General features: G+C 46.7%; 1 protein-coding gene across 2 annotated transcripts in view; it reads left to right on the top strand.

Annotated features, from left to right (window-relative positions):
• The window catches only part of LOC126457078 (trithorax group protein osa-like), a 111,907-nt gene that overhangs the window by 70,240 nt on the left and 22,728 nt on the right, over window positions 1–18,939 (top strand). For both annotated transcript variants that reach the window (XM_050093081.1, XM_050093080.1), the window contains exon 6: window positions 1,901–2,675. In XM_050093081.1, the coding sequence (XP_049949038.1) occupies window positions 1,901–2,675 (775 nt within the window). The remainder of the gene's footprint in view (window positions 1–1,900; window positions 2,676–18,939) is intronic.

Below are 18,939 nucleotides of genomic sequence, written 5' to 3'. Positions count from 1 at the left end.
TCTGCTGTTGTTTTATGAGGATTTGATGTGTATTGTAATGAAATGGCAACTAATATAGGGGACACCTCATACTATGTATGGCTTACACTGTGGCTGGCTGTGTAGTTTTGTGAAGTGAGCAGATTGAAGTCATTTTAATAATGTGCACAGACAAGCTTTCTGGGTCTGAGTGACTCACTACTAAAGGGTATGTTTGTCTTGTCGTGTAATATTTAAACTGAGCAACTGCTAAAATGCTTCTTGTTGTAATCAGTTCAAATATCTGATCCCTGTGTTTCTTATTCTTTCTAGCACTGATGATGGCTGTTCTGTAGTTGAAATCCAGCTGCATCTGCAATAAAATGTAAATTTATATGCAGCTGATTACTGTGTTCATCCCTGATTGTAATAAAAATATCATTTGACAACTATTGGGTTGGTGCATATGTTTGAAACATTTTCCCAACATATATACATAACAGAGACTTAAGGCATCAATATATTCTCCTTCACTATTTACAATAGTCTGCCAACTGTGGGGTAACTTTTCGAATCTGTGACTATAGAAGTCACGTGGTTTAAAGGCAAAGAACTCTCAACTCTCAACCCATGTTAGGAGTGCATTTTCATCTGGAAAGGAAGTTCCTTGGTGGTTTTAAATGGAGAGCATAAAAAGTGAAAAATCGCAGGACTCAAGAACATGTCAATAAGGTGGTTGTGGAAGGACTTCCCAACCAAACTCCTGTATAGTGCTTTTTGTCAGTCTAGCAGAATGTGGTTGTGTTATTGTGGAGTAACTTTACTTCATGCAGTCTTCCTGTGCAGTGTTCTTGGTTGGCATCTGCAAAATGTCTCAGTTGTTTACAATAAATGTCAGCAGTGATGGTTGCGAAAGCAATTCATAGTACACCACCATGTCACTGTTCCACAAGATTCATATTACCTTTTGTGGATGGTTGCGGGTCTTTGTATAGGGAGTTGCTGCTTTGTTTGGCCTCAGCGATTCCCTTCTTTTCCTTATGTTAGCATAAAGACACCATTTTCCGTCAACAGTAACAATACAGGATAGGAATGGTCAGTGTTGTTCACGGGTCAGTTGATGACGATCAAGGAGAGGTGCACATATGGCCACCTGCTGATTTTTGTAATTTTGGCTTTGAGCATGCATACCCAGACACCTGATTTTTGGACCTTTCCCATAACATTTGCCAATTTTCAAGTACAATGATGTCTGTCATTGTGGATTAATGTGTTTAAATTATCTGCACCAAACTCTGAAGATCTTCCCGGGCAGAGAGAGTCACTAGTGTGATAACAATCCTGCTTAAAATGAGAAAACCATTTTCTTGCCGTGCTGTCTCCAGTGGCATAATCCCCATAAATAGTGCAAAATAATATGTCAGGAATGTTCTGATTTCTCCGATTTGTAACATCCACAGCTCTACTCACTATCTCCAAATGACAAAATGATACTACATAAACTCAAACAGCAAATGAAAAAGACAGGTGATAAAGAAACCCATAGCAACCAGGGAACAGTCATGTAAAACAAAAATGCTACGAGCTTGTATACCAACCTAATGTAGGGGGCACCTTGAATACAAACGCAATTCTTAACGCTTGTTACGCTGTAACTATGAGAAATGATCTGTAGATGGATGACATTGCTAAAAACGAATAATTTTTAGATAAAAATGGTGACTGGCAGACAGAAAATAAGTCTATTTTGTATGGATCTCTCTTTTCTAGCCACAGGGTATCTGTTGAAATACGAAGTATATTTGTGTTGATAACCACAGCAGTATTCATACATTGCAAATTCAAAAGCATATTAAATATTTCTGAACCTATTCTTTATCATTCATTTTGTGTGAATTAATTTTTCTCGCAGATTTGATGTATTTTATGATATTTTTAACAGAGTTACTGTCCTCCAATGGGACCCCAGCAGGGGCCACAAGGGCCCCAGCAGGGGCCACAAGGAACCCAGCAGGGGCCACAGGGACCCCAGCAGGGGCCACAGGGACCACAGCAGGGGCCACAGGGACCACAGCAGGGTCCACAGGGACCACAACCAGGACCACAGCAAGGGCCACCATCACAACAACAAGGGCCACCACAGCAGCAGGGCACTGCACCACCATCACAACCACAACCACAGCAGCAGCAGCAACAACAGCAGCAGCAACAACAACAACAGGCCCCAGGACAATCACAGTCTGCACCACCACCACCTCCACCACAAGCAACACAGGGATCTGCACAAACACAACAACAAGGTCCTCAACCACCACAGTCAACTACTGGTACTGGGCCACAGCAGATGTCTGTAAACTCTGCCCCACAGCAGGGTAGTAGTTACCCACCAGGTGCACCAAGTACCACATATAGTGGGCCTTCATCACAGCAACAACAGCAGCAACCACAGCAGCAAGGTTATGGACAAGGAGGAGCACCACAGCAAACACCTGGTTCCTTGCCATCACAGCAGCAACAGCCACAGTCACAGCAGCAGCAGCAGCAGCAACACCAACAACAGCAGCAGCAACAGCAACAACCACCACCCTCCCAGCCTCAGGCACAACAGCAGTTATCTGGAGGATATGGACCGTCACCCCCTACCACTACATCTGTTGGGACTGGTCCCAGCTTCATCAGTCAGGGGCCTGGACAACCACCTCAGGGTAGTAATTACGGTATGAACATAAATGTGTATTCTCATTCTAATTTTCCTGTCTTTTTCTTTTAAATTAATTGGGGTAAATCAGTGAGAACATGATAAAATTCAAGTAGGAATGCGGCAATGTTGCAACAGAATTTCGTAGTGTCTAAATTGTTTCTGATAAAATTATTTGTTGGCAAAGGAATATGGCCAGAATAGTACTTCCTAGACAACTTAGATTTTAAAGGATTTTACTGTCAGGCTTGTAGACAATGTATAAAGACATCAATATATTGCACTAATAGATTTTGTATGATTGATATTAGTTCTGTTATTTTGGAATTGGGCACAAAAAAAAGAAAGGTGTTTGGGGGCATGTCGGAACAGAATGCGATAGCTTTTCATTTGAACAAGTTCATTCAAAGTATATGTAAATTAGTTGCCATACATGACATTTTGCAGTTAGCCTGTCCTTTGAATTCATAACACAGTAGTGGAAACAAAAAGACATGAGCAATCCAGGAGGTAATGAAAAAAGAGCAGCATGGAATAGTTTGTTAAGCGATGGCGAAACTGTAAGAAATAAAGTGATTTATTCACTGTACAGTGCCATATACAGGGACATCAAAGAGAGGGAAAAAGATAACAAACAAAACATAAGAACAGACAAACAAGAAGCTGTGGATAAATGATATATGATATGTAGACACTTAAAAAGTCATAAAATGTCACTATATTACAAATATTTCCTCTTGTGACTGTAATACTAAGTTTAAAAGAGGAGCACACTAATGCACTAGGAGTGACTCATGATCTATGGGTGCCTGTACTGGAAGTAACCTGAATATTATTAGCCGTTTTGCTCCTTACCCACAGTGGGGTTATAATGTCTGTACAATTTATTTTTGATGATATTGGCAACAATTTTATATGCTGAGCTTAGTAAGCTTATTCCTTGGTAGTTATCACGATTTTTCAGGTCTCCTTTTTTGAACGTAGGAAGACATTTGAATTAGTCCCGCTGGGGTTATATCATCTTGTGACCTGACATATTTACAAAGCTTAGGAATCTGTCTATAAATTACGTTATTGCAAAATCAAACAGCTCTAGATTGACTGAATTGCCTCCTGTGGCTTTATCTGTAAGTGTGTTGTTCCCTTGAAGAGAATACAGCCAGTTTTATTCCATATTCTTGTCCAGTCTGGCAATGTGCTTCACATCTACTGATCTCATTGTTTACAGAACAAGCTTTGGTTAACCTTACTGTTGTATCCATGAATGAAGGTAGAACAAAGAACAAAAGGCACGAATAATCAACACAGTTTATTCCTTTGCCAATGAAGAAAGAAGGCAGAACTATACATAACTTAAATGAGTGGCTAGCTCTACCATGGAGACAGTTAATATCAAAGTCTATGGATGACACCAAGTAGAAGGAATTCCGAAATAGTCTAGCTCCAAGCAGAGTCAAAGTCCAGTTGATGGCGATCCAAGTGTTATGGCATTGTGGTAACATCAATAGCAGAATCCAGGATGAGACTGCCTGAGTGTGGTTCCATGTGCGCTTATGGAGCTCTGGCAGCATAGGAATTGGTGAGTCCAGAGTGGCGGGGCACGGCGTTGTTGGAGCAGCACCAGTGTGCAGCTATTACGTGAGGTGATGCCACCGTCTGGGTGTTGCCAAGATTCCGCAGAGGCAGCTATGTGCAGGGGCCATGCTTACACTGTTAGGCTGGGTAATGCTGCACATGAGACGGAAACACCTGACCCATGGGCATTGTGTTGTGTGACCTGTACCCATGTGGCGACAGGTGCCATGGTGTAGGCACTGATGATACCACACTTTCCCACAAGGTGCCTCACAGGGATGGTGTACTTTGAGAGGCCATGACGATGATGGGGTGGTCCGGGCTGGAGGCAGGGCGATGAGGTCAGACTAGGAGCTGGGTGACCTGCATTCCAGCATTCGCTGCACAGGTTCCCAGAAAAACTGGTGGCAAAATGCACTTGCTGCCCTTCCTGGTGTGAACAATCCCCCGCTGATACAGGCGAATCCACATCCAGGGGCATCTCGGTAGCCGACGGTGAAGAGGACAGTGGCTGAGATGACAAGAAGACTGGTGTTTATGGTGGTGACCGCAGTGGTGGTGATGCCGTAGAGTGCAATGATGGAGGCAGCCACACCAGGGCCTGTGTTGGTTGAGCCTGCTGTGATGGAGAGTGCAGCACCCCTGGCCAAGGTGACTAGGGCGGTGATGAATGTGGCTGTGATGCAGAAACCTTTCTGGTAGCGCTAGGCAGCTGGTATGTTACCCGCAGAGGGAGACACTGTCTGCTCAAACATTCTCCGGAACAGAAAGGTCTGCGATGATGGTGTCCTGATCAATCCTGAATAACAGGGGTTACTCTCGTTACTCTCCCCACAGATTTGACTAAATCCCAGGTTCCCATGAATAACCACCGTTAAAGACCCTGATGATACACTTTGGCATTGGCCTGGAATTTTGTGAGAGACAGAAGAGTGCCTGTGGACTGAGAAGTATGAGGAGGTGCAGTGTACTTCTAAGAGATCTGCCATGCAGAAGTTCCGCCAGTGACTTACCTCCCTGAGGTGGCCTACATTACATTGAGAAGAACAGGAGCAGAGCATTTTCCTTGGAGTGGGACTGCTTTAATTTCAAAATCTGTACCTCAAAATTATGCATGACTTGCTCCATGTCACTGTTAGATTGTGGTGAAAAGGGTGTTCATCTGATGTGGGTGATTGCATTGGCATTACAAAAAGACATGTATTCAGCTGAAATCAGTTGCAGGTCATTATCAGATACAATAGTAGTTGGTAATCCCCCTTGGAATAATATAGTTGCTATAGCTCAAATTGTGCTGGCCAACATTTGGGATGCATAGGGACCACAAAAGGAAATTTGAAAAAAACATCCAGTATGAGAAGCCATCATGAACCCAAAATGTTCCTGTGAAACCAATACAAATTCGTTGCCAGGGGTGTCTGGTTGGGGCCAGTTAGACAATTGCTGATAAGGAGCAGGCAGGTTCTCAGTGCATCACTTCCAATATGTAATCATGTGTCCATACCCAGCCATATGCAGTGCCGTCTGGCCACCTGCTTCATACAGACGATGCCTCAATCTTCTTTATGAAGTAAGTCCAACAGTTGCTGCTGCAGAGATACTGGTATCAGCAGCCAGGTCTGTTCATTAGGTGTGTGTAGGAGCCAACTCCATTTTGGACCAAAAAGTCATCCTCTTGGGAAACCCAACACCTAAGACACTCATTGGGAGGTAACTTCCTATCCACAGGCCAGCCTGACTAAATAACCTGGCGAAGGAGCTTGAGGGTACCATCCTAACCTGTTGCCGTAGCACTTTTACGTTGGTCAATTACAAAGGTAAGCACTGTGGCTTCGTCGATCTGATCAATGTGAAAGCAAGCAGTCTGAGAAGAATTAAACTCTGCCTCTGATCCTATAGGTAAATGAGATAAAAGTATTCACATTGCTGTGGCATACCAGAGAATTTCATAAATGACCAGGGTAAGCACACAATGTTGGAGTTTTTTTGCTGGTTGGACAGGCACAATTTTGGCTGGGTGGAATAAATTGGTGAGAGGCTTGTGGTCCATTACCAGGAAAAAATTCCATCCTTAAAGACATTGATGAAACTGGGAAATGCCTTAGATGATTGCCAAGGCCTTGTTCTCTAGTCGACTACACTTCACGTGAGTTTTGTTAAGCCACATGATCTTTGTTAAGCAGTTTCAGTGTGAGAGCAGTTGGGTGGTCTGTGGCGCTGATCTTGTGGGACAGAACTGCCCCATTGCTGTAGGAGGAGGCATCTTCTGAAAGAATCACAGGTTTCATAGGATCAAAGCAGACAAGACATCTGCTGCACAGCAAGACTTTTTTAATGTCTGGAAAGCCGTTTCTTGCTGACGCAGCCAGACAGAGGGAACATGTTTCTTAGAAAATGAAAGGGGCTGCAGTCTGAGCAATGTTAGGGATGAAGCGAAAATAATATGAGATCTTGCAGAGGATATCTTCGAGTTCAACAAGATTCTTCAGAGAAACGAGTTTCCAAGTTGCTTCCAAGCATTTGGCAGAAGGGCAAGCACTGTGGGAGTCATTGGCGTGATTGAGGTATTCCATTTGGGTACAGAAAAATTTGCATTTGGAGTCCTGCGTTAGTGAGGGTTTAGAAGAGGCATTCCGAGTCCCAGAGGTGCTCCTCTGGAGTACTGCCAGAGATGACAGTGTCCAGATATTTGGAGCACCAAAGGATCTTCGACATCAGTAGCTCTAAAAACTGTTGGCAGATGACCGGAGCAGAAGTTCTGCCAAAGGGTAGTCACTGGCATTGGAACAGCCTTATGTGAGTGTTGATTACAATGAAGGATTTCATCACATCATGTGACTAGAGTTGCACATAGGTGTCCTTGAGATCAGTCGGCAAGATGAGCATGTCCCCTTGTAATTTGTCCATTAACTGTTTGCAGTGAGGGAGAGGGTGCAAATCCACAACAGAGTGGGCATTGATGGTGGACTTAAAATCTGTGCAAAGATGGAGTTGTCCAATTGATTTTCTGACAATGACGATGAGTGACAGCCATTGACTGCAGAGATGGGCTTGATAACCCCCAGATCCTGCATACATCTCAAGTCTGCCACAAATTCCTCTCTGATGGCGTGGGGGACACCTTGTGCTTTGATGAATCGTGGTTGGGCAGTATCTTTCAAGGTAATGCGGGCAAAAAAGTTTTTTGCCTCATCCAAAGCGTCCTGAAATAACTGATGGTATTTGTCATATAGCTTCGTGATGCTGTAATGGTGGACAAGGGAATTGTTCATTGCCATATTATCTGAGATTTGGAGGCTGAAGATGTCAAAGGAGTTGAGGCCAAAATTGTTATAACTGTTGTAAGAATGAAGTACTGTGATTGGGATTGCCTTAATTGTAGATCTGTAGTGCCACTGTAGAAGACATGCAGTCCCCATTGTACGTGTTGAGAACCTGTGTTGGATTTTCGAGCCGTGGGGAGCCGAACTTTTTGAACATGCACCTATTAATCAACATAATGGATGACCCAGCATCCAGCTACATTTGGACATCCCGGTTTTGAATACACAGCTGAATAAAAGTTTCTCTGGCTCACAAACAACCGTAGAAAGCTGCTGAAGGGGACTGACAGCCAGGATGATTCATGCATTGAGGAAATGCTGTAGCAGGTTTCAACAGGAAACAACTCCTCAGAAACCAAATGGTTCAGGAACACCACATCATTTGACACTGACTTGATTGACATCCATGCTTCAGAATCGTGGGCAGCCATGTTAACACATGTGCCTCATAATTTCATTGAGCAAATACCTCGGATGTGCCCAATCTGTTTGCAAAACAGATAATTGTTTCTGTGGAACCAGCAAGTGTCCCTACCCATGAGTGACGTAGCTATGAGGGCAGAATTGCAATTTGTCTGCCGATGCACAGCAGCTGCAGGCGTGCCATAGATTGTTTACAGGGCCCGGCAGAACTGCTATATGGAGAAGACTGACAGGTGTCAAGAGCTCTCACCACAGGAGGCGTCATTGCCATTGTCAAACAATTACCTCAATTATACAAATGACATCCTCAAGTGAGGGGTCTGATAGTTTGAGGATTTGTGTGCAAAGTCGGGAATCAGTAACATATTCAACAATAGTGTCCTAAAGGTACATAACTGCATGAAACATTGCCAATAGGACTGGGTAGATTGTCATTTCATTCACAAGAACTGATACCGCACAGTGGCGACCAACACCTGGGAGTCGAAATACTTATCAAAAGCGGTAATGACCTTTGGGAAAGGAACCAATACAGGCTGAGTAAGGGGGAAAAGCTTAATGCAAATGCACAAAATGTCTATGCCAAACCAAGAAAATAAATATGAACATTGAACATAAACCAAAATGTTGTAGGCCACAAAGTTTTGAAACAGCTGGAGGCTTTATTTGACTCACCCCTCTGTGACTGAATCAAACTTGTGAAAGGCAGAGCAGATTAGTGTCCATTGTCTTTGTCATAAACCTGAGTGACGTGTTGCAGCAGAGCTTGATGCAGAAGCTGTTTGTCCTCCAACAGCAATGTCACCTTGTCCCTGTGATAATGATGGTATAAAAAAAATAAGTGACAAGTTAAGACACAACTTCTTCGGCTTCTCACGCTCGCAAGGGGTCCCTCGGGTCCCTCCCTTCCCAGGTTTCCACCAGTGGGAAGGCTGACGACCGACAGTGGCATAAGTGCCCGCAATCAGCTGGTCGACGGGCTTCACGATCCTCCTCAGTCCCGGAGACTGAATCGGTGAAGCCCTCCCAGCCAGTTAAACCCAAGGAGCAGCGTGAGAAATCAAAGAAGAAGAGCTCTAAGCCCAAGGAACTCGCGGTGGCAGCCACCCCACTGCCACCTTCCAGCTCTGCGTCTGAGGACGAGGTGGAGATCCTGGCGTCCGCTGAGGACCTAGATCTCGCCGGTCCCTCAGACGCCATGGATAGCACTAGCACGGGTGCTCAATCGGAGGCAGCAGGTGACCCAGCGGCGTAATCTGCCTTCCCCGTCCCGTCACGCCTTTCTCCGCCATGGACAATACCATCCTCCAGTGGAACTGCAGCGGTTTCTTCCACCATCTAGCTGAGCTCCGCCAGCTTATCAGCCTTCATCCTTTCCTTTGCATTGCTCTGCAGGAAACTTGGTTTCCGGCAATGCGAACCCCCGCCCTCCGTGGCTATCTGGGTTATTATAAGAACCGAGCAGCTTATGAAAGGGTGTCTGGTGGCGTCTGCATATATGTCCTTCACACTCTGCACAGCGAGTCTATCCCTCTCCAGACGCCTTTAGAGGCTGTCGCTGTACGCGTGTGGACGCCACAGGCTATTACCGTCTGCAGTCTTTACATTCCACCGGATGGTGATGTCTCGCAGCATGTCCAGGCTGCACTGGTCGCCCAATTGCCGCCACCGTTCTTGCTATTGGGCGACTTCAACGCCCATAACCCTCTGTGGGGTGGGTCAGTGGCCACAGGTCGAGGCGCCATCATTGAGCATTTCTTGTCGCAGCTCGATCTCTCGCTGTTAAATGATGGTGCCTTCACACACTTCAGTGTGGCGCATGGCACCTACTCCACCATTGACCTTTCCATCTGTAGCCATAGCCTCTTACCGTCTGTCCAATGGAGTGTGCATGACGACCTGTGTGGTAGTGACCACTTTCCGCTCTTTTTGTCTCTACCACAGCGTCACTCTTCTGGGCGCCCTAGCAGGTGGGCTATGAATAAGGCTGACTGGGATTTGTTCTCCTCCACTGCCGCTTTTGAGCCTCTCTCTACTGATGACACTGATGCGGTGGTTCAATCGGTCACCACCGGCATCGTTACTGCCGCCACGTCTGCCATTCCCCGTTCTTCTGGGTCCCCTCAGTGGAAGGCTGTGCCTTGGTGGTCCCCTGAGATCGCTGAAGCGATTAAAGATCGCCGGCGGGCGCTCCAGCGTCACAAGCGACATCCCTCCTTAGCCCACCTTATCGCCTTCAAACGGCTGCGTGCGCGGGCCCGCCTCCTCACCCGCCAAGGCAAGAAGGAGTGCTGGGAGCGGTATGTGTCCACCATTGGCCTCCATGTCACTCCCTCGCAGGTCTGGGCCAAGATTCGACGCGTCTACGGCTATCGGACCCCTGCCAGCGTCCCTGCGCTCTACTGAATGGAGCCGTTTGTACTGACTCCGACGTCATTGCAAATCGCTTAGCAGAGCATTTTGCTATGAGTTCCGCTTCTGCGAATTACCCCCAGGCCTTGCGCTCCATTAAAGAGCAGATGGAACGTCGGAGCCTTTTGTTTCGCACCAACCACCCGGAATCTTACAATGCTCCATTCAGTGAGTGGGAATTTCGCAGTGCCCTAGCTGCTTGCCCTGATACCGCTCCTGGGCCAGATGGCATCCACTGTCAGATGCTGAAACACCTTTCAGTGGACTGCCAGCGGCACCTTCTCGATCTTTACAACCGTCTTTGGGTCGAGGGGGAGTTTCCGTCGCAATGGCGGGAAGGCATTGTCATCCCCGTTTTGAAACCTGGAAAGACCCCTCTGGAGGTGGACAGCTACCGTCCCATTAGCCTCACCAACGTTCTTTGCAAGTTGCTTGAACGGATGGTGAGCCGGCGCTTGCATTGGGTACTGGAGTCTCGGGGCCTTCTGGCTCCGTCTCAGGGTGGGTTCTGTAGAGGCCGCTCCGTCACCGACAATCTGGTGGGCCTGGAGTCGGCCATCCGTACTGCTTTTGCCCGCCGTCAGCACCTGGTCGCTGTCTTTTTCGACATGCGGGAGGCGTACGATACGACATGGCGTCATCACATTCTTTCTACACTTCATGGATGGGGTCTTCGGGGTCCTCTGCCGATTTTTATCCGCAATTTTCTGTCGTGTCGTACCTTCCGCGTGCAAGTCGCAACCTCGTATAGTTCCTCCCACGTCCAGGAGAACGGTGTGCCACAGGGCTCTGTATTAAGTGTCTGTCTGTTTTTAATAGCCCTTAACGGGCTTGCTGCGGCCGTGGGAAATTCTGTCTCCGCTTCCCTGTATGCTGACGACTTCTGCCTTTACTACAGCTCTACTGGCATTGCAGCTGTTGAACGTCAGCTACAGGGCGCTATCCGTAAGGCGCAGTCTTGGGCTGTAGCGCATGGGTTTCAGTTTTCGGCAGCCAAGACCCGCGTTATGCATTTCTGCCGGCGCCGAACAGTCCATCCTTTGCCGCGGCTTTATCTTGCCGACGAACTCCTTGCTGTGGTGGAGACACACAGGTTTTTGGGGGTGGTTTTCGATGCCCGGTTGACTTGGCTGCCTCATATCTGGCAGCTTAAACAGACGTGTTGGCGGCATCTCAACGCTCTGAGATGCTTGAGCCACACCCGCTGGGGCGCCGACCGCTCTACCCTGTTGCGGCTCTACCAGGCGTTAATCCAGTCCCGTCTGGATTATGGGAGCCTGGCTTATGGCTCAGCATCCCCATCTGCGTTACGAGTGCTGGACCCAATTCTCCACAGCGGGATACGCCTTGCCACTGGTGCTTTCCGCACCAGCCCTATGGACAGCGTACTAGTGGAGGCAGGTGTACCTCCACTGCGGTTCCGACGCCAACGTTTGCTGGCCGCTTATGCTGCCCATGTTCTAAGCTCGCCCGGGCATCCAAACTATCGTCTCCTGTTCCCGCGGTCTGTCGTCCGTATGCCAGAACGTCAGCCCCGGTCTGGTTGTACAATAGCAGTCCGCGTCAAAGAGCTTCTCTCTGGGCTTCAGGTTTTCACTGTTCCACCTCGTTTCCGGGCTACTTTGCATACACCCCCATGGTGTGTTCGTCGCCCTTGCCTTCGGCTCGACTTGGCACAGGACCCTAAGGACTCAGTCCCTCCAGAGGCCTTCCGCCGCCGCCTTTATTCCATCCTGGCCACGTATCGGGGCTCTGGTGTTGTTTACACTGACGGTTCGATGGTTGCTGGTCGTGTCGGATATGCGCTCACTGTAGGGGACCATTCCGAACAACGTTCCTTGCCGGATGGCTGCAGCGTTTACACTGCTGAACTGGTCGCCATCTTTCGTGCCCTAGAGTATATCCGCTCCTGCTCAGGTGAGTCCTTCGTTATCTGTAGCGATTCCCTGAGCGGTTTACGAGCTCTCGACCATTGTTTCCCTCGTTCTCATCTGGTGATGGCTCTCCAGGAGTCTCTGCATACTCTCGCCCGTTGCGGCCGCTCTGTGGTCTTTGTGTGGACCCCCGGTCATGTCGGTATCCTGGGTAACGAACATGTTGACCGCCTGGCGAAAGAGGCCACGAGTAAGCCACCTCTGGACGTTGGCCTCCCAGCGACTGATTTGCGGGCAGTCTTCCGCCACAAAATCTTGGCGCTATGGGACGATGAATGGCGCGAACTGACAATGCGCAATAAACTCCGTGCTGTCAAGGGGACGACGGCTGTGTGGCGGTCGTCCCTGCGAGCCACTCGCAGGGACTCAGTAGTTCTTTGCCGGCTCCGCATTGGCCACTCCCGGATGACACACAGTTATTTACTGCGCCGGGAGGACCCTCCTCTATGTCGCTGTGGGGCGACTTTGACAGTGGCCCACATTTTGATGGCCTGCCCCCTTTTAGCAGTGGTCAGGCAGACATTTGCGCTGCCTGCTACGCTCCCTGCCCTTTTAACAGACGACTCCACTATGGCTGACTTAGTTTTAAGTTTTATTCGGGCAGGGGGATTTTATCATTTAATCTGAGTGTTTCTGTTTTATTTTATTGTTTTGTGTTGATTCTGGCCTTTGGCCTATGATTTTAAACTGATTTATTAATGTGTTTCTAAGTGGTTGGCTTTTCCTTTTTTATTTCTATGGTCGGCCAACCACCGTCAAACTCTGTGTGGTTTTAGTTCGTTTTGTCTTGTCTTTGTCTCAGTTTCTCTTGTTCTGTATCGTCTGTGGTCTCTTCTGTTCCTTTTTTATCCTCTGTGGGTGTTCTTTGTATTTGGACAAAGGGACCGATGACCGTAGCAGTCTGGTCCCTTTAATCCCCCAACCCAACCAACCAACAAGTTAAGACAAGATCCAAGAAAGAAAAATAACCAAATTGAACTCCCTCAAAACTTAAAGCTAAATACTGTCCACTCATGAATTGCACAACAGTCTTGCTGGAGGCGATTAGACAGAACTGGAAAGTGAGTGTGTACTACAATGTCAAGAATTGGAAGCCAATACAAGAACCAGCCTCTTTTGCCACTAATTTATTGTATCCGTTAATGGAGGTACAACAAATAACAGAATTAGTGAGTAACAAACACAGTTTATTCCTCTACCAACAAAGACAGAAAACAGAATTACACACATCTTCAGTGACTTGCTAGTGCTACCACTGGGATGGCGATTAACAAAGTCTGTGGATGAACTGGAGATCAGAGTAGTAAGTAGAAGAAATCCTAAAGTGTTGTGGCTTTGTGGTAACAGCAGTGGAGGACTCTAGGCTGAGACTTCCCTGACTGTGGTGCTGCGTGTGCTTATGAAGCCCTGGTGTGGTACAAATATGACCACCATTGGTGATCCATGGTGGCGTGATACGACATGTTTGGAGCAGCACCGGTGGGAGATATTTTATGAGGGCACGCTTCCCAGGTGTTGCTACGATACTGCTGAAGCAGCTATTTGCAGAGGCTCTGCCCGCATTGTCTGGCTGGGTGGCACTGCTCATGAGTCGGAAACTACCAGCTGTGGGCTGTGTGACCTGTAACCTGCGGCCTTGTGGCAGCAGGCATCATGGCGTAGGCATCGATAATACCACACTTTCATTTCTATCTTAGTGTGAACTGAATCACAAACAAATCTCATATCTAGAAATGTTTAGTCAAGAGTCACCTCTCAGCTCAACATTTAACAATTAATGTAAAGTGATTATGATCAAAGTTTATAATTTAAGGAATAAAGATGCCTTTCTCCTTTTTCATCTCTATACAGTGTGCATGCGGCCACACGCACAGATATATACATCTGTACAACTACATACTACATATTATTGCCAGAATATATTGTGCTGGCACTCCAGCTTAACTGGAGTTACAGATTGTGTTGAGCAGAGTGGAAAGGCGGGAATGTTGGCATGGGGCAGGAAAAGGGGTGAGAGTGGAGGGTCATTGGGAAGGGTGACTGAGGGCTGAGACGGTGAGATGCCAGGTGAGTGTGATAGGAATGGACACTGGTGAGATAATTCTGGCCACAGGTAGGAGGAGCCGTGCACAGTTAGGTGGAGAGGAATGGAACAGAGGAAAAGGAGACCAACTGCCGTCTGCCAAAATACTTTTGTCAACCTATCCATCAAAAAAACTCTGTACTACAGAAGTTTGTCATATCCAATGGCCTTATCTTTTAGCCTCACACGAAAAATCAGCCAAGTTGGATTCATCAAAGACCTACCCTCCTCCCACCAGTGGAAGCACTCTTTTGCCACCAACTCCTCCAGCCAAAGCCAATCAGAGCCACCAGATCTAACTGTGACCCTCATCGTCCGCAGCTCGTGGTCGTGCGGTAGCGTTCTCGCTTCCCACGCCCGGGTTCCCGGGTTCGATTCCCGGCGGGGTCAGGGATTTTCTCTGCCTCGTGATGACTGGGTGTTGTGTGCTGTCCTTAGGTTAGTTAGTTTTAAGTAGTTCTAAGTTCTAGGGGACTGATGACCATAGATGTTAAGTCCCATAGTGCTTAGAGCCATTTGAACCATTTGACCCTCATCCTCCCCCACCCTAGCATTCCATCATTACCTTCCATGAATTCCTTACCTCCAACTTTGCCTCACCCTCTTTCTCCCAGCTCCCTTACCATGAAAAATAATGATTCCATCTCAGAAGTTTAGCATACACTCAAAGCCCTATAAAATCTTTATGCCTATCCCAGAATTCCTCTACTGAATCCATTTCCCCCTCCTTATCTCAGTGACCCCCTCGCACACCCACCTCCTGCATGCTTTCCAAAATCCATTAAACGCAACAGTTGTAGACATCCAATTTGTAGTTGCTTACTATGCTCCCATTGAAAGACTCTTCGCTCTTATTGACAAATGTCTCCAATGAACTGCCTGGAGCATAGTCGTCCACATGAAACACATGAACCACTTCCTTTACTGGCTCTCGACTATCACCACCCTGTTAATATCTGGATTCCCACTCATCACTGTCAATGCCACCTCACTGTACACCAACATCCGTCATGCCTATGGCCTTGCCACTACCGAATACTGCCTCTCCCAATGTCCTTCCAATTCCAAAGCCACATCACCTCATTTGTTATGCATCGAACTACATCCTCACATGGAATTACTTGCCATTTAAGGGGAGGAAGTACAAACAGATCTGCAGCATGGTCATAAGCACCTGCATGACACCCTTCTATGCCATCTTGTTTACATGTCATATAGAGGAAACCTTCCAAGCCAAACATAATCCCAAACTGCTTGTCTGATTAACTGATACCTTCATCATACGGACCGACAGCCAAAACACACTATCCTCATTCTTCCATGACACCAACACTTCTCTCCCATCCATTTCATGCGGTCCTAGTAAGCCCAGTGTGGCACCGTCCTGAACATTTGTTGACCCCAACCTCTTTGATTGCTTCATTCAAATCTATCTCCAAGTCAAGCCCACTAACCCCTACCAGTACTTGCATTTTGACAGATGTCATTGCTTTCACATCACAAAATCACTCCCATATAATCTGGTCAGCACTGGACAGTATATCTACAGTGAGGAAAAATCTCTTGCCCAGTGTTCTGAAGCCTTTACACACACACACACACACACACACACACAAAATAATTACACAGTATCATCCTGGACTGAGGCAGCTCAACCATATCCTTTTCCAGGGCTTTGACTATTTATCTCTGTACCTGGAAATGAGAAACATCCAACCCACCACTTCCAAAGTAGTCAGCTATACCAGTTAAACAGTTTTATTTTGAACCCAAGAAATAAATTCACAGATTTGGGATGAACACAATAACAAAATTCTGAAGAACAAAAGTAAAAGCTTTCTTGATTGAATGAATGCTAAAATAATCTGAGTTCCACAAAGTAATAGTCACAGGTTGAATCTCTTTAAAAGTCTGTGGGATAAAATTTGTAATACTGGCACCAATTCCGGTGCTTTCCAATTGTAGGAGTCCTCTCCACTCTGCAGCATTCCATACGGCCATCCCACTTCACAGTGACATCTCAAAGAGTAGTTGATCATGGTAGCATGTTGTCCAGGAGAAGTCTCTCCAGTGCAGCTGGCTACATTGGAACTGCTCAATGCCAGTGGGACATGGGCCTTAAATAGTCATCTTGTGGAGTAACACTTCTGTTTGTTTGACTCTCACTTAGTTTCAGCAGAGGCAGGAAATAGTTTGGCATGTGTGCACTGATCAGGGCTATGTTGTGCCTTTGATCTGCTCCTGGCCTGGCTACTGGTGTTACCACAGCAGGAGCGATCTGAATTGAGTAACGCATACATAGGCAAAGTCAATTACTCTACTATCAGTGGTTCCTAACAAGGGCTTCAGAGTGTAACTAGAACTGCCAGGCTACTCTTGGGATGCATTATTTGCCAACGATTTTGCATCAGTGGACCAGTCCATGTGACATGACTGCAGCAGCACCCTATGTGGTATGAAGCCTCAGTACCTCTGACCTTTTCTCCACATCATTACTCAGGCTAGGCAGGAAATCTGAATCTACTCCTCTCTTAATCAGCATATAGGGACTATGCCGCCTTCATTGAGGAAGAGCTGGAATCCCCACCAAAGGCTCCCACCATATATCTGCATCATGAAAGGCCAGAACAGATATTGGCATTGTCTATAGATTTGTCCCGATCGATGGTTTCCGGAGCTTTTATTGGTCCTGTCTGTAGGAGAGTGGCTGCTAGCCATAGTTCAGGTCAAGACAAGAGTTTGGCCTCCTTGGGAACCTCACTCTGGGAATGTGGAACCTCCACTGATTTCCTGGTGTGGGAGGGGGGGGAGAGCAAATTTTTATTTTGGTGGGAGCCAGAAGTGGCTTAGGGGGTGAAAGTGGTTCCACCTCAATCACTGGTCATTGTTGACTCTCATTTGGCACCAAAAATAAGGGTAGATATTGTAGCAGTGGCAAGCAGGCTGTTGGGCAGAACTGTCCTAAGTGTGGTTGTGTAACTCATGCTCAGTCAGTTACTGAGGGGAAGCGGGGGAGGTGCACTTAACTTGTTGCCTTCAGAGTGGATTGCAATGCCTTACTGTGTGCTCCTGGTGGCTGCAACCTGAAGCATTTGCAGTTCTCTATTGCTGCCACCACCACCAGCTTGGATCCACCTGGGGTTCTGGCAACTAAAAGTGCAATCCCATATGTGATAGTCTCATGAATGATGGTAGGATTGTGTGCGACTGTAAAATTTTGGCTGGACTACAGTTGTTTATGGGGACGGACTAGTAGGTTGTGAGGAAGCTGGTGAGTGCTTCCCTGGATTCAGCTGTTATCATCCTTTTGAAAGGCCTGACCAAGAGTAGGTGATCAATACCACCACATTTACAAAAGTCCCAAAACACAGGTGCCATGAATTGAAGGCTATGGTCAGAAATCAGGGTGTAAGACTCTCCATTGCAAATGTGATGGAGAGCACACTGACAGCTACCAGTGACACCATTGATTGGAATGGTCTTGTAAAATCAATATGCACCCATTGCTAGGGGTGGTCAGGTTGTGGCTAAGGGCTGAAAACTGTGCCACTGCTGATTGATTGTGGGTACAGTGCTTACGGATCCAGATTGAATGTCCTATGGTGGAAGCAACACCAGGCCAGTACACATGAGGCTGCACTATTCTGCACATTCTCTAATGTGGGGTGTGAAAAGTGTCAGTATGCAGGGTCAGAGCTAGGGTAGAATGACCACCTGGCATTGAGATTCATCTGTGGCTAACAATAAGACATGATTGGTTGCACCATGTGGGATCAGCACCTTTAGAAAGGTATTCCAGCCAACAGCACTGTACAACAGACAACACCATGCAAAGTAGCAGATTACAGTCTGTTTCTGCTGCTACTTCTTGTGCCATAATTGGGAATTCATTGAGATGAGTCACTGCTTGGCGTCTAAGGCAAAACAAAGCACTTGTCAAACTCAGCATCTGGGTTGCATGGCATGTGGGAAAATGAGTCTGCTTTTGAGTGCTGCATGGTGAGCCTATAATGGATCTCATAGTTAATAGTTAGGAAGAAACAATGACCACTGTTGAAGCCACTCTGCCATCTTATCAGGAAGTTTCAAGTGGAGACCAAATAGTGAAATGAAAGACTTGTGCTTGGTGAAGTGTAGTAACACAAAAATGTGAAGCTTCTTGGTACCATGTACGGTAGTCAATACCTCATTCTCAATTTGCAATTAATTTTGCTGGGCTACATTTTATGTCTGACATGCAAACACAAAGGACTATTTATGCCATTAGCATAACTATGGGACAGCACTGCACAAGTGCTGCATCAGTGGCTAGCGTTAAGCATTCGCCTTGATGCAATATTGCTAAACAAGAGACTGATCTAAGGCAGTCTTCAAATCATAGGAAAGCTTTGTGGCATACCTCTGACCAAATGAAATCAACGCCTTTTTTATGCAGTTCATTAAGTGAATACGAAATTTGGGCCGGGCTGGGAATGAATATCGCTTAATAATTAACTTTGCCTATGAACGACTGTAGTTCTTAAGAGGTAAGTT

This window comes from Schistocerca serialis, chromosome 2, assembly GCF_023864345.2.
Source record: "Schistocerca serialis cubense isolate TAMUIC-IGC-003099 chromosome 2, iqSchSeri2.2, whole genome shotgun sequence".
Classification (NCBI taxonomy): Eukaryota; Metazoa; Arthropoda; class Insecta; order Orthoptera; family Acrididae; genus Schistocerca; species Schistocerca serialis.
Note: the sequence above shows the minus strand (reverse complement) of the source record. Positions and strands in the feature narration are given on the sequence as shown.